This window comes from Molossus molossus, unplaced genomic scaffold (assembly GCF_014108415.1).
Source record: "Molossus molossus isolate mMolMol1 unplaced genomic scaffold, mMolMol1.p scaffold_m16_p_11, whole genome shotgun sequence".
In the NCBI taxonomy this organism is placed as follows: Eukaryota; Metazoa; Chordata; class Mammalia; order Chiroptera; family Molossidae; genus Molossus; species Molossus molossus.
In genome coordinates this window covers 4,662,643-4,679,722 of record NW_023425346.1, presented here as the reverse complement: position 1 = coordinate 4,679,722, position 17,080 = coordinate 4,662,643, and the positions used below count along the sequence as shown (strand labels likewise).

General features: G+C 43.6%; 1 protein-coding gene across 2 annotated transcripts in view; it reads right to left on the bottom strand.

The window, feature by feature from the left end:
* Positions 1-17,080, bottom strand: part of CNTNAP5 (contactin associated protein family member 5) — an 883,849-nt gene that overhangs the window by 700,028 nt on the left and 166,741 nt on the right. For both annotated transcript variants that reach the window (XM_036254192.1, XM_036254193.1), the window contains exon 2: positions 6,654-6,758. In XM_036254192.1, the coding sequence (XP_036110085.1) occupies positions 6,654-6,758 (105 nt within the window). The remainder of the gene's footprint in view (positions 1-6,653; positions 6,759-17,080) is intronic.

Below are 17,080 nucleotides of genomic sequence, written 5' to 3'. Positions count from 1 at the left end.
GTGGCTTGTAAAGTGGAGCCCAGCTGGACACCAGGAGCCCAGCTTGATAGATATACTTTTTCTTGGGGTCAGCAAGGTATTATTGTTCTGCTGTCTAGTAGCATGCTGGTAGGCATAAGTATAAGCTTGTAACAGAAGGATAAACTGCTGGCCATGCAATCAACCATGTAGGGAGAAGTCCAAACTGATCATGACAGTGCAGAGTAGGGTTTCCTTAGTGTCCAGCTTGAACTGGCTGCTCAAAACACTGTATGGATAACTCAACCTAAAAACAAGATGTTCTTTTAAATCCCCCTTCACATCAGAGAGTATCCTAGATTTCTAACCATATGTAATAGTTTGCACTTGCAGATATGTTTGATGTCTTTCCTCCTTAAAATAAAAAGGCCATGTTAAAGGAAGGCACATAGAAAAGGGGTATTCATCGGGTATTCATCGACAGGACGATGATTACTGCTCAGCCTTGCAGAGGAGACAGAGCACACCTGCTCCTGGGAGAAACGCGAATCATTACTCCATACTGATCCATTCAGTAAAAAAGAAAAGTTACATTTTTTCTTAAAATTCTAAATTTAATCTTTAGAAAAATCTTACAACGAATCTGTTTTTAATAACATTACATAATTATTTTATTATAATTTATACTATACAAGCATGTAGTCTATATATGTAGTAGGTATGTATATGTACGTGTATATATTAGTATATGATTCATGTATACATATGTGTATATTTATATGTGTGTATATTTTATCACATATGGATATATATGTATTTTTAACCTTGTATATATGCACCTCTTTATATATCTATATTTGACTCTGTATATATCTAACCACATGTATATCTATTTAACTTACTCTATATAACCTACCATATGTATATGTACATGTATATACACATACACATCATTTATAGTGTGTGTGTATATATATATATAGCAAAATACTATCAACATTGTATTAACTACTAAGTTAGCTATTTATTAACCGTATAGTAATTTGCATCATACATATAAATGTTTTTTAAAAAATTATTTTTCAATTACAGGTTACATCAGTATTATTCTGTATTGTTCAGGCACACAGCATAGTGCTCAGTCACATACTTTACAAAGTGTCCCCCGATATTTCAAGCACCACACATTGCTGTGATTTTATTGACTTATTCCTGTACTTTACCTTACATTCCTGTGATGATTTTGTAACTTCGAATCTGTACTTCCTAATCCCTTCACCTCTTTCTCCCAGCCCCCCAACCTCCCTCCCCTCTGGCGGCCATCAGTCTATTCTCTGTATCTGTAAGTCTGCTTCTATTATGTTTGTTTATGTGTTTGTTTGTCTAGGTCCTGCATATAAGTGAAATCATGTGGTATTTGCCTCCCCCCCCCCCCGACTTATTTCACTTAGCATAATTCTGTCTAGGTCCATCCATGCTGTCACAAATGGTAAGAGTTCATTTTTATGCCTAAGTAGCATTTCCTTGTATACATATACCACCACTTTTTCAAACACTTGTCTAATGGTGGCACTTGGGTTTCTTCCATACCTTGGCTATTGTAATTAACACTGTAATCAACATAGAGGTGCATATGTCCTTTCAAACTAGTGTTTTGGGTTTCTTCGAATATATACCCAGGAGTGAAATCGCTGGATCATAGGTAGTTTCACTTTTAATTTTCCATTCTGTTTTCAACAGTGGCTGTACCAATCTTCATTCCCACCCAAAATGCACGGGTTCCCTTTTCTCCACATTTTTGCCAACACTTGGCATTTGTTCGTGTATTGATGGCAGCCATTCTGACAGGTGTGAGATGACATTTCACTGTGGTTTAAATTTTCATTTCTCTGATGATTAGTAATGTTGAGCATCTTTTCATGTGACTACTGGCCAGCTGTATGTCCTCTTTGGAGACGTTTCTATTCAGGACCTCTGTCCTCTGACCATTTTTTAATTGAATTTTTCTTTTTGGGGTTGGGTGGAATGAGTTCTTTATAAATTTTGGATATTAACCCCTTATCAAATGTATCATTGGCAAATACTTTCTTCCATTCAGTAGGTTATCTTTTTGTTTTGTTGAAGGTTACTTTTGCTGTGCAAAAACTTTTTAGTTTGGTGTAGTTCCATTTATTTATTTTTTCTTTTGTTTCTCTTGCCAGAGGAGGTACTGTTAGAAAAAATAATGCTAAGAGGAAAATGTGAGATTTCACTGCCTATGTTTTCTTTCATGCTTTTAAGTCTTTAATCCATTTCAAGTTTATTCTTGTATATGTTGCAAGAAGGTGGCCTAGTTTTACATGTCGCATGTATCTGTCCACTCTTCCCAAGACCGTTCACTGAACAGATTGCCTCTTCCCTACTGCATCTTTTCTCCTGCTTGTCACATACAGGGTTGAGCAGAAGTGGTTACAGTCGTAATATAAATACATAATACAATAATAAATTATAATGCAAGAATACATTGTGGCCCTGGCTGGTTTGGCTCAGTGGTTAGAATGTCAGTCTGTGGACCAAAGAGTCATGGCTTCAATTCCGGTCAAGGGCAATGCCTCAGTGTGGTTTGGTCGTGGCCCTGGTCAGGGTCCTGCGGGAGGCAACCAATCAATGTGTCTCTCTCGTGTCGATGTTTCTCTCCCTCCCTCCCTCCCTCCCTCTCTATCTGAAGATAAATAAAAAAAATCCTCAGGTGAGGATTAAAAAGAAAGGAGGTGGAGAAGGTGAAGGAGGAGGAGGAGGAGGAGGAGGAGGAGGAGGAGAGAAGGAGAAGGAGAAGGAGAAGGAGAAGGAGAAGGAGAAGGAGAAGGAGAAGGAGAAGGAGAAGGAGAAGGAGAAGAAGAAGAAGAAACAACTACGTTTTTTATCCTCACAACTGTACAACTATTTCACCTACCCCTGGACTAATTGAACAGCTATGCATGGGTTATTTTTGGGCTCTCCCTTCTGCACCACGGATCTCTGCGTCTGTTCTAGTGCCAGTTTCATGCTGTTTTGATTACTACAGCCTTGGAGTACAGTTTGATGTCAGGTAGTCTGACAGTTTCAACCTTGTTAGTCTTTGTCAGGATTACTGTGGTTATTCAGGGTGTTTGTAGTTTCACATACATTTTTGGAGTAATTCTTCCAGTTCTATGAAAAATGCCATTGGCACCTGTTAAATACTTTGTAAATAGGGGTGTGCCTATTTTTCCAACTATGGTTCTAGCACAGTGTCTGAGACATTTTAAGTCTCAATACATATTAATAGAAGAAACTGTTATTCACAAATTCATTCGATCTAGTGGTTTGAAATCCTTGTGGCATTTAGAAATCTTCTGGAAAGCTTGTATTTATTTACGTTGTCTATATCTGTGTGGGTCCCTTTCCAGATGATTAATTCCGAACAGCTGGGAGAGGGGCCCAGGCATTGCTACTGGTAGAGCTCACCACGTAACTCAAATGCACAACACTTGGACGAGAGCTGGCGCTCCACTGTCTCCCCCAGTCTTCGTCTCAGGCCCCCCGAGGGCCATGCTTGGGCCCCGCGAATGGAGGGAGGGCTGTAACCCCTGGAAGCTACGCTAGACATGAGTTGTGGGCCAGTGCATCCCCACTCTATGCCTGTGTCTCCTGCATGGCCTTCCTAGTTTAAATTCTGGTTGGGAGAAGGAAGAGAGGTCTCTGCATACACCGTGCTGGGCTTGGGTTCAGGCACCCAGATTCTCTTGTTGTCAGGACAATTATAATAAATTGGACCAGAGACATTGTGCCCTGTCAGTATCTGCTTATTATGGGAGGAGCTGGCCTGTGATCACCCACAGCTTCCCCAGAAACTGCTGAAGAACAAGACAGTATTAACTTCTTAAAACTGCACATTTGGGTGGGATGAGACAAAATCCTGCTCTGGGTGCCCTGTGGGAGGACACATTAAAATCTGCTGACCCAGCCCTGGTCAGTTTGGTTCAGCGGTTGGAGCATGGCCTGTGGACCAGAGAGTCCCGGGTTCGGTTCCCACCAGGGGCATGTACCAAAAAAAAAAAAAAAATCTGCTGACCTGGGCCCTGGCAGAGGAGCTCATTTGGTTATAGTATCATCTGATAAGCCAAGGTTGCGGGTTTGATCCCTAGTCAGGGTACACATAAAAATCAACCAATTAATGCATAAATAACTGGACCAACAAATCAGTGTGCTCTCTCCCCCTTCCTTTCTTTCCCTAAAATCAATCAATAAATAACACATGTTTTAAAAATCTGAGGACCATGGTTCTTCCTGGATTGAGCAGGGGAACTCCCGGCTCCAGAGCCGTCCTCTCCCGCAGTGAGCAGGCTCTGCTAGCACCTGCGGGGCTGGTCGCTTCCGTGCACGAGGCTGCCGGGCAGGCAGAGTCGGTCTGTGTGCACCAGAGCCCCGAGGCTGGGCGCAGGTGCGTGGCCTGCAGGCACGTGCGAGCTATGCGTCAACGTTGCACTCTGGCTGGTCGCTTCTAAGACTCTTCACTGGTGTTGACCTGTGTTAGTCCATCAATTTGCTGATGTGATTATAAAGGGCAGAGGCTTTATTTGGATGACTAAGGTTTGAATCCAAGCATTTCCCTTTCTTAACTCTGATTTTAGGCAAGTTATGAAAATTCTCTCAGCCTCAAGAACCCTACTTAAAGGTAAAAGGTAATAATGCTTACTTTATTGTATCTTTGTGAACACTAAATGCCTTAATATTGGTAAATGCCTTATAAGAGTTTTGGTATTCAGCACAGGACAGTGTTAGTAAAACAATTATTATTAATGTTTTCTTGATGGCTCTAAAACTGGCTATTCTGTTTTCTTTAAAATAATAGTCTTTTTTTTCTTTTTTAATCCTCACCCGAGGATATTTTTCCACCTATTTTCAGACAGTTGGGAGAGGGAGAGAGAAAGAGATAGAGAGAGAAACATGGGTGCGAGAGAGACACATCGATCAGTTGCCTCCCGCACAACCCCGATCAGGGCTGGGGACCAAATTGCAATGGAGGCACGTGCTGGCCCTTGACCGGATTTGAACCCATGACTCTTTAGTCTGTGGGCTGATGGTCTAACCACTGAGCAACCGGCCAGGGCTAAACTAATATTCTTTTTTTTTTTTTTTTTTTATCCTCACCCGAGGATTTTTTTCCATTTTTTGTACAGATAGAGTGGGAGGGAGAGAGAGGAAGGGAGAGAGAGAGAGAAACATCGACGTGAAGGGACACATCGAGTGGCTGCCACCCGCACAACCAACCAGGGCCGGGGACAAATTGCAACCGAAGTACGTGCCCTTAGCGGGAACCGAACCCAGGTCTCTCCAGACCGCAGGCCGACGCTCTAACCGCTGAGCCAAACTGGCCAGGGCTAAACTAATATTCTTAAACTCCTTTCTTAAAAAAGCCATAGAATTAGCTAACTTCTAAATTATGATTCCCATTAAATATAAAACCTTTGAGACATAGTATGAAATAAACAACAAATATAAAAATAAAAATGCAAATGAATTTTACAGTTAATAAAGATCCAAAATTATAAATAAAAATGTTAACAAATTAAATCATTCTATAATTTATAGAAGCAATATCATTAATGCAATCAACAGAACTTATTCCAGAATGCAAAGATAGTTCAACATTGGGAAACTTACTAATGTGATTAGTCTTATTGATCAATGGGAAATATACCTAAACGTAATTAGTATGAACTCTAATAAATCAGTGTGTCTATTGAAATTATATACAAAATTAGTTTTCTCAACTTGAAAGCTTATAACATTTATTAGATATATAAATATCAGAAAATAAGTATTTAAAAATTAGCCTGGTCAGTGTGGCTCAGTGGTTGAGCATCAATCCATGCACCAAGAGGTCGCCAGTTCAATTCCTGGTCTGGGCACATTCCCAGGCTGTGGGCCTGATCCCCAGTGAGGGGCATGCAGGAAGCGGCCAATTGATGTTCTCTCATCGATGTTTCTCTCTCTCTCTTCCTCTCCCTTCCTCTCTCTCTAAAGTCAATAAAAAATAATATTAAAATTAAAAAATCAATTATATAACTATACATATAAAAGTAAAAATAAAAGCTAACATCAAAATCTGTTTTTAAATGTGCATTTAGATATCTAACGTCATATTTTAAAACACATTTCACAAAAGATACTAGTTAGGGGGTGTCTACTGTTATTTTTATCATACATTGTAGAGAATCTCTAGCTGGTAGACTATATTTTTTAATATTTTCTTACTTTCACTCAATAGCATTGTACTTCTTTTTTTAAATTTACATTTATTTTACGGTAAAAATTAAACTTGCCATTGGAACATCTTTGTAGATTTCATTCCCACTTACTATAAACATGCTACAATAATAATATGTTATTGCTGTTTGTGCAACATACATGGGACATTTAAAATAAAGCAAATGTTTTTCCTTAATACTGTGTAAAGGTCTCTCATTAAAATCAAGGAGGAACAATAAGGGTCAGGGAAACAAGAATCATCATACTCTGAATGTCCGTTCTGTGCCAGGAAACAGGTTCCACCCTCTGGAACCCCTCTGCCAGCGTCCCTCTGAGCTCCGCTCTGTGGAGGATCTCAGTGGGTGGGGAGGCCTTGTCTCCCCTTACCCACGAGTGCGTGGGCTTGGCAGCTCTGCACTTCGGACCTCCAGGCCCCTACTCACCAACTCTCCAGTTGAGCTGAGCCGGGCTGTGAGTACCAGTGAGGTCTGAGGAACTGGAAAAAGCCATTGGCGAGAGCAGGGACGCTAAGGGGTCATCACAGTTGTCTGAAACACAGCAGAGGGAGAGAGCAAATTCTGTTACCCAGGGACAGTCCATAAAGAAAGGAATGGCATTATCCACCATCATTTATTCATGCCTGCTCTGAACAGGGCCAGCATGACTTATCTCCATGTGCTATTTCACCTCTGCTCACAACCTTGAAAAACAGTGATATGTTTCCTTAACAGCTGGAGAAACTCGAGTTCAGAGATGTCAAGTTACTTTGTCCAAGGTCGCAACACAGAAAAGAGTGTGACCAGAATTATCACCCTGATTTTCTCATTGAAAAGCCCACTATCCATCCATCCTTTGAGCCACTGCTTCAGCAAAGCCCCGAGTTACAACTATTGAGCTTATTCTGTAAGATGGAAGATTATTAAAGAGAGAAACATTGCTGAACTACTCTCTGATATCCAGGCCTCGAGGACCTTGCAATAGTTGTGTCTAGAGACAGAATAATTGAGAATAGCTCACTCCCACTTGTGTGAAAATCTTTGGAAAATGTGTTTCTAGTTTTAATAATTCATTTCTATAGCACAAAGTAATAGGTAACAGTCCTGCTCCTGTGTACTCTTTAATGTGATATTCACTTCAGCATTACCCTCCTAGACTTCCCTAAATGTGGTAAGTATACTTTCTAACGTGTCTCTGATGCGGCCCCAGTGTGGAACAGGTGGGGCAGAGGTGTGTTCTTTACAACATACATATGTTCTCCCGACTGACTCTATGCCCTGGACACCCAATCTCACATGGATGCTACCTTTCACATCGCTTATTGGTCACTTAAACGTCACGTGACATGCCCAACCAGTGTGGCTCAGTGGATGAGCATCAACCCATGCATCAAGAGGTCGCCAGTTCGATTTTGGGTCAGGGCACACGCCAAGGTTGTGGGCCCGATCCCCAGTGGGGGGCATGCAGGAGGCGGCCAATCGATGTTCTCTCTCATCGATGTTTCTATCTCTCTCTCCCTCCCCCTTGCCCTCTCTCTAAAATCAATAAAGAAAAAATAAAATGTTATGTAATATATTATTAATTTGTGTGTATCCTCCAGCAAGTGACATGTTCTTTGCGAACCTTAGTAAGGTGTCTGGTACATCATCGGCTATTCATGAAGTCTTATGGGAAGAATGGAGAGGGGAGGGAGGGAGGGAGTTAGGAAGGGAGGGAAGGAAGGAGTGAGGGAGAAAGAATGGAAGAAATTCACAGAATAGTACAAACACTCTTTTCCTATATTTTTCATTTTGTTTACAATTGATAACGCAGGACAGTGAGAAATGACTTAATGAAATCTGGACACACTCCAGTCAAAACAAATTAGAAAGGTGTTATTCAGTGTAAAGGTAAATTTCATGGCATCAAAGGTTCTCATAAAGAGTGATTTGGCATTTTTTAAAGAAAATGTACACAGGATTATGAGACTAATTGTATATCCAGAAAATTCTGAGGGAACAGTATTTCATCTAATTGCAGGAAAATTAATGAGAAACAGGATTGATTTTTTTGTTTGTTCAATGTGTTTAAAAAATCAACTGGCAAAGCATATTTTGAGTTTTTCCCCAACACAAATGTTGGAAAATCTTTTGAAGTATTTGACAAACATAAACCAGAGCCAGAGCCTCACCAAAGAGGAATGACAAAAGTCACAGTGAGGGCTCAGCACACACAGTCCCACCGTGCATGAAGTCGGAGCTCCGGGCGCCTTCCTGTTGGCATAAAATGAAGGTAAGAGCCCAGGCGGTTTGCTCAGTGGATAGTGTTCTCCTATGGACTGAGAGGTCCAGGTTTGATTCTTGGTCAGGACACATGCCTGGTTGCAGACTCCATCCCCAGTAGGGGGCGTGCAGGAGGCAGCCAATGGATGTTTCTATGTCACGTGGATGTTTCTTTCTTTCTCTCCCTCTCCCTCTCCCTCTAAAAAATCAGTAAAAACATAGTTCTTTTTTTAACAAAAGATACAGGTGAGAGAAGATGTGCACACACCTCTAAGGCACTTGTTAGGAAATGCAAATCTTTTCTATGTTAGGGAACAATGTAAACATAATGCAAATCTCATCTGTGTGTGCGCCTGTGTTATCATCAGAAAATGGTAGGTGAATGCAGGAAAGTTAACCAACTGGACTGAGCCCCACAAGAAAACCTCCCAACCACGGGCACACAGGCGCCTGCTGCAGACCCACAAGGTGCCCATGTACTGCACAGCCCTGTGCTAAGCCCCTCCTGTCAACATGTGTGGTCACAATTATCCTCTGACCTCAAATAACAGTTTCCACCCCCCCCCAATATCTCACAGCCCTTCTGACACCCACTTCCACAGGCAAACTGGAGATCTTTGGTAAGATATCATATCTATCATAGCATTGTCGTGTTTCTTAAGCATATAACATGTACGGAACTGCACTACAGTTTTTACTAGGTCCTTACAGTATTTTTATGTCTCATGGATGACATTTTTTAGTATGATGCTCTTTAACCTATTTCCCCTACGTAGAACTAGACATGACCTAATCAATTTAATCCAGTCTAACAAGTATTTATAAGAGCCTACTCTATACTTTGGTTAGAAAGTGAAGATAGAGATGAGTAAAATTAAGTGGCGTAGCTCAATAAGTCAGACTATTGAGAAAGATGAAGATGTAAAGAAAGAAACAGATGGGAGAGTTTCACAAAAGTCATGTCCCAATCAGTGAAAGGGGTACCCCACTATCCGGACGCCCAGATCTTGGCTGTCTCCTCAGCCCAGTGTGGTCCCCTCATTCACAAGTCACTGCCAGAGGGAGAAATAATCTGCAGAACCCACTGGCCTCGGGACTCTAGCTGCTGTTCCCACGGCCCATTTCTTCCGAGATGCATCTGCCTGTATCTAAGCTTGTGGCATCTATGTCCACACTTTGGACATAGTAAACCCATTAAACCGTCTGTGCTGATGAAGGTACAGAGGAGATTCTTCAGGCCCCCTTTCCTCATGGACCCTGCACGTTGGACTAGGGGCTGCTAGAGACCATGTCTAATACTTTGCTTTCTTATTCCTAACAGTGGTGAGAGCGGGGACATTTCACTAGAGCAGAGAAAGACCTCCCAGTTTCCAGCGAACAGGTCCCTCCCTCCGTCTTCTCCACGTCACACACAAACCAGACGTCGCCTAAACTGAGACTAGACCAGCCCTCTCATTAAATTACCAGTCTCTGGGAATTAATGAAGTGTCCATATAACCATGCTAAACCCAAAAGTGTCCATTAATTTTAGACTTCTGTCTATTATTGAAGCACAAGAGAAATGGTCTAACATAAATGAGAAGAATGATTAGATTTTTGTTTTAGCTTTGTTTTTAATTCATGATGTGGGACAGCGTGGGTCGTGGAAAGTCTCAGGAGGGCCAGAGCTGGGGAGTCCCCTCCTGGACTGGCTTCTTCTTTGCCCGGGTGACCCCAGGCCATGAACTCAAATGCACGATGCATTATCTCCCTGCTGTCTCCGGGAGCCGTCTGCTGTTCACAACCATAGAATCATTTTAAGATGGGATGAGAATAGATGGGAAACCCTCTAAGAAAAAACACAGAATGAGAATAGGAGGCAGCATGGGAACCGTCTGTGATATCGGCTGCGATGGAAGGCGACCATCTCAACACATTTACTTCGTGGATCTGGTTTCTGTGTCATGAGTCCTGCCCGAGGACTGATGTCACCAACAGCTCTCCTGCCCTGAAGGGTTCTAGTCCAGCAGATGGGGAGGAGAGGGAAGGGAGGAGACTCCAAGGGCGAAGACACACAGAGTGAGAACACCGCCTGGGCAGTCCTCCTGCTCGGTCATGGCAGCCTTGTGGGGCCTGGGCCAACGCCACCGCAAATGGCCGGGGAGGGGACACCAGAACCCCGCCGGCTCCGCAGGCAGGTCTGACCTAGTCGACTCCGTGTTGTCCCCACATGTGAGGCTCCGCTCACACCTCAGCCTCTGACGGCGCGTCTGCACACGGCCGTTCAGCAGCGGTTCCTCTGCAGGTGTGTGCGGATGTGTACCTGTATTTACACGAGGGAAGAGGACATTGTGGAGAAAATGGGTAGGGAGAGAGATGTTTGCAGTTTAGTGTAAAAATACGGAGGGGCTGAAATTCAGGTTTCCAACTGAACACATAACCTGAGACAGAGCATAATGATTTTCCAAAAAATGAACCACACTCACGAATATATAATGCATTGACATAGGAGAATATTTTCAAAATATGCTCTTAAAAAGCCCATTCATGGACCTTTTTTTTTTTTTTTCCCCTAAAAGATTTGCTGCAAAAGTCAGATGAAATTAAATGGCTATTGAAAAAGTGCGAACCCAGTTCATATGTAATATGTTATTCTGCATTTTTTTCAACCAATGACTTCACTGCCATCTTTACTGGTTTTCTTGATGACATAAAGACCACCTCCCGTGCCACCCACCTCCAGACAGATAGTGCCCGTGCCTTTGGGCGTGATGGCAGCACTCCACCCGTCCTGTGTGACAGGCCTCAGCCTTGTTCGTAAGCGCAGGGCGGCGACAGATGTGCTAGATTAGGCGATCACAGGGTAAGGTATACAAATGTCATACTGCAATGTTGTCTACTGAGAGTAGTATAATATTGTGCGCCATCTGGACATTAATGAACCATACTTTTAAAAATACCGGAAAGAACCTCTGAACCTGTGGAACTCAAGCCAGTCAGTTCACAAAGGAGAGTCTCAAGGTTTGGGGAGATGACGGGACCGCCCAGGGTTATTCAGCTGATGAGGGGACTCACCTGGACCAAAGAGCAGGTGTTCTCCCACCCAGGTGATGGGCATAAGCCTGGTAACCATCCATTGTGTTATTCTTCACAAGATCAGTTTTAATGGATAATTATGTTTTATGCAAAAGGAAAGATGTAGTTTTATTTGAGGGATAACAAAAAAAACAGTCTTTAGTTTTCAAAGGATCTGAAACTCTTCTCTATTTTTCTTGTCTTCCTTATCTGTTCTTTTAGGATTTCCTTATCCACCAAAAGCCCAACTGACAGAACAAACAAAAACAATAAATAAAGAAGGAAGAATAATAAAGTAAAAAGTGAAAAAAAAGTAACTTATTGACTTATTGTTTTCTTATTAATATTAATACAGATATTCAAATAAAACATGCCATTTGATATTTTCAGTCTGAATAAGTGGACATAATTTGTTCGCCTATATAGATATAGTTAAATACTCAAGGTCTTCTTTCACATTAATTAAAAAGTAAAGGCACAAAAAAGAATTCTTAGTCAATATGATACCTACACAGCCTCTTAAAATGTGTCATTGACTCTTTACAACGATTATACTTTAAGTAACTGTTTTGTTGCTAACATATATCTTATTCATTATTATTAAAATACGAATCGAGCTACATTTGGTCCTGAAGTTGAGTGGGAAGCACCGTATCCATAACCACACAGGTTCTCCGTGTGTGGGGACGCGGGCCCAGGGGCTGACGTATTTGTGGGAGAGATAAAACCGCCCTCAGCATCGCCGCGCAGTGGCCTCCTTTCTCGGAAGGACAGAGCCTGCACTCTGGGCTGGGCCTGGCCTGGTGCGTGGAAGCGACCACTCATGTTTTTAGCTTTATTTATTCATTTATCCTTGATTCTGATCATTTCACTTAGCAAACCACAAAAACAAGTACTGTACTAGGACCCTGGAATCTGACCCTGTCCCTGTTTTCCCACCATGAAATCTTAATTTGTTTTTTTATCCTCACCCAAGGACATTTTTGCATTTATCTTCATATAGAGCAGGATGGAGTGAGGGAGGAAGAGAAAGAGAGAAACATCTATATGAGACACATTGAGTGGTCACCACCCACACGACCCCTGCCGGGGCCGGGGATAAACTGCAACCGAGGTACGTGCCCCTAGCGGGAACCAAACTGGGGACTCTCTGGTCCGCAGGCTCATGCTGTAACCACTGAGCCACACCAGTCAGGGCCACCGTGAAATCTTAGCAGATGCACTGCAGTGTAATGTGTAGGGAAGGGATGTAGCTCTCCCAGGGGGTCATGAAAAGAAGGTAAAACCTTCTCCATCGCCTCATCTCCAACCAGAGGCAGGACTGGGCTTTGGATCAGGTGGTGGTTCTCTTTGCTGCAAGAAGACGGAATTAAGTCTGAGATGCAGACTTTGAGCTCAAGAAACTGCGCATATACTTGGGGTCTCAGATAACCCATATATATATTTAAAAGCACCTATGTTTGTGAACAGTTGTGCATAAAAGTCCTGTGGCTTGGGATGCGGAGGTCAGGGCTCCTCCTGCCTTCATTCGTGGTTCAGGTCCCGCAGCCGTGCACCGCAGGGTTATTATTCACCTGTTCAACCAACAAACTACCTGAGCACATTCTAGGTGTCAGCTCTCTGCCGGGCTTTCAAATTATTAATAAAAGCAATCGTGGCAAATTTCTCAAACATGGTACAGATGGACACACAACCCCAGAGCCTTGTGCCATGACTAGGGATGAACAGAGGGGGTGCAGCTGCATCCACCTAGGCTGGTCCTGTCTAGCAATTAACAAGAGGGCTCTGGGCTTATTCCCAGGCCTTTCAAAAATCCCATGTGAGGTTGTAGGAAAGGTTCGATGTAGCTGAACTGACCTGCACTTCTGAGTGGCATCGTAATTGGCCCCAGTGAGCACAGTGACCGGAGGGGTGGGGCGCCCTGCCTAGCTTGCAGGCCATCACTGAGCAGGGCAGGGGGAGACCATACTCTGCATTGTACCCGTGAGGAACACACAGGTTCCCTTTTCCATTTTATACACCAGTCAGTGTCCAGACTGGGCTTTGAACCAAAATCCCTGGAACTATTTGTACATCGTCTGTGTGAAAATCCGCTTCAAATCCCTACAATGACAGCAGCAATGCATCGTAAACAGACCAGGGCCAGTCTCCGTTTGACTGTCATTGTTCTTTCTGGGACTTTCTAGAACACCGGAACATGCCATTAGCCCAGACTCAATGGCTCCAAAATACACTTTCGTAAATCGCTTTCCTTCCAGATAGCCCCCCACCCCAGGCCCTAATCCTGCCTCTGGTGCTATTTTTAATTCTCAGGCTAAAAATATGATATTCAAATTAAATGGTTTGTGTTATTTACTTATTTATCTATTTAAATCCAATTTATCAATGACAATCTAACTTTTTAAAAACTATATTTTTTCTTTATTGATTTTAGAGACAGAGGAAAGGAGAGAGACCGAGAGAGAAATGTCGATGAGAGAGAACATCGATTGGCCACCTCCTGCATGTCCCCCACTGGGGATCGGACCCACAACCTGGGCATGTGCCCCAATGGGGAATGGAACCGGCAGCCTCCTGGTGCATGGGTCAACGCTCACCACTGAGCCACACCAACTGGGCACGACCATCTAATTTAATGAATATTTCTTAAACTTCTCGTGTGTGTGGTATGCAGTGCACTAACTACTTGGGGAATATAAACCATCTTTTGATTAAGGATTTTTTTACCACTGTAGTCAGGATCTAAGACCATGCATGTTCACGAGCCCTTGTCCCCAGTCACAGGATAAGAGACGCAGCCTACACATGGCCACAGCCCAGTCAGCGGGAGCAGGAAGCGCGGGTGAGGCCATCTGGATCTCTGTCTAGTCCTTACATTTGATTTACTCAAAGAATTTTAACATATTAAAATAGGACCCACCATGTTTGTGCTTTTAGATTATAACATTAAAAAAAAAACCTGAGAAACCTTGCTTTGGGTGAGAGTCACCTCACTTCGTATTTTTGGAAGTTTTCTCTGCCTTCCGCGTGCAGAGAGGGGCGCGCCTGTGTGTGCACGGTGCCTGTGAGTATGGCTGAGGACAGTGTCGCGAGGGTGAGTGTCTGAGAAATGATGACCCGGTCAAGGCCGTCAGAAACGGTAAAAAATAAAAATAAATAAGTAAACACCTGAACTAAAAATGACCATTGTGAGGGAGAGAAGGTAAGCAGATTTGGTTATGTTATATACGAACCATCATTGCTGGGTGAAATGAAAGAGGTAAGAATGGAGGACACCTTCACATTTCTGCTTTTAATGACTTTTTCTTATGTTATGCTAGAGACCTGAGAAGCTTCAAATATTTTTTTAAATTGAAAAGTTTAAGCAAGCCAAACAGAGATGATGACTGCCCCACATGAAAGTGATCTCTAAATTAGTTACCGATCCTCATCCTCCTTTTAGATAAATATAAAGAGTCTCATCATGGGCGTGAAACTGTACATGGATACATATAGGATAGCCAGTTATACGATGCCGCAAAGCGACACGTTCTCGGTTGTCCAGAGAGAGGCGCGCCATGCATACATGTGCAGCACTAGTGTAAGCACTATATCCCGGAACAAAGGAACGTCACGGGGACCTGAGGCAGGTGGCTCTCCATGCCCTCAGAAGAACGTTCTAGCTCCTTGCTTCTATATATTCCTTCATGGTGAGGCCTTCAGTTATTTTTATCGTCTGACACTCCTTATTTCCCCATCTGTATTCAGACTTGCCTATCACTGGCTGCCTTGCAGGTGTGCTGAGTCACCCCTGTGCCCTTGTCTCCACTGAGCATGCCCTCCGACATCTTCCTCCAGCCACCATCACCTCCCATGCACCGCAGGGGATGGGGACGTTCCAGAGCACGCCTTCTCTCTGGGAGGTCAGAGCCACCATGGGGGCCTTTCTGTTCATTCTCCACTCCACTAGGAGGACCCAGCACAGGGCAGGCCCTTGATCTGATCATCGCACTTCAAACCTCTAGCTCTCTGAGAGCTTGGGACCACACCTGACTTCCGTCCTCACTGCTGTTCACAGTAATGTTCACAGATACAGTAGTTCTTCATGAGTTATCTAAGTAGAACTTAGAAACGTGGAGGACACTCCCATTTGTCAAAGGGGAAATGCCTGGGCAGCAATAAGGAGACTCGTTTGCCCAAGTCACCCAAGGGACTGAAATCAAGACTGTGAGCACTTGAAGACAATTTTGATGAGATCATCACTATTTTTATACCCCCCCCCAAATACCTTCTTTATTGATCTTTAGAAAAAGCGTCTGAGGCAGTTGGGAAGCCGTGATGGGGACCACGTGCTGAGAGGACGAAGACCGTGGTGACCAATGTCGTGCAGATACGGCCGGAGGAGACCAAGGCATCTGCTCCCTGGAGGACTCTCTCCGGCCTCCACACTCCCTCACTCTGCGGGTGGAGAGCCCAGCTCTGAGTGTGCTGGGAACAGACCGGGGAGTGTGGGGGGCAGCCTGGCTGGGCAAGACCAGAGACTGTGTGCCCGTGTGGGCAGAAGGAAGAGGGCGCAGCAGGGTCCATCGCTCTGCTGGGACATCAGTTGTTCTACCGGCTGACTCGGCACATTTAGGCAAACACATTCCCTCTCTGCGCTGCAGCCTCCATACTGGAAAATGGGGTCGATGATGCCTGCTCTCGCAGGGACAGTGACAGATGGAGATTGTTATGAACCCCAGCAGACAGAGCGGTGCTGGCACACAGAAAGTGCCCGATTAATGGCAACAGCATTAACTTATCCAACAGGTCTCTGAAAGACTTTGAGTAAAGAAATGATGTTTAGAAAGGGCATACATTTGAATCTGAACATTGTCAAGTGACACGTATTCAGCTCCCTTAGTTTTTAATGATCCCTTAATGATCAGCCCCCTTCATTTTTCAGTAGACCTCTCTGCGCCCCACGTTTTGTGTTTTGGAAGGGGAACTAGACAGAGGTGGCTCATAACCTGGCATGGGTGGCCCCCAACCAGCTGGTTCCCTTTAATTGATGACAGATGGCTCTGCCTTATGCATTTATTCTCTTCTAAAGAGACTATCCTCACTGGAACGGAGGGGACCAGGGAGAGTCCAGGGCCAATCCCCAATCGTACCCATGTTCCTGGCATTTTTTTGTACGCTATTTCTCATCAAAACATATTCAAGAAAAGTCACTAGAAAGAAGACCTATGCTTATTGCATGCAGATAGATAGCATTTTATTGTTTATAAAATGATATTTACAAATATTATTAATTATTCTGAGAGGCTCAGATTATCTGGTTTCAGCTTTAAACATACTACCTTTTATATAACTAAAAAACATAATGATGATCCTGGGTATGATTCACTGGATCAAACTGGTGCCATTTGTGAAAACTCTGTACCCGGTGGACGTGTGCCCCTCAGCAGAATGAGGAAGGGCCGGTCCCGAAGGACGATTCAGTCTCCCCGTTGTCCGCAGGGCCCAGAGAGCGCTCCTGTCTGGCAGCAGCGCCCCTGCGGGACTCTATAAAATGACCGGACAGGCACTCAAATGTA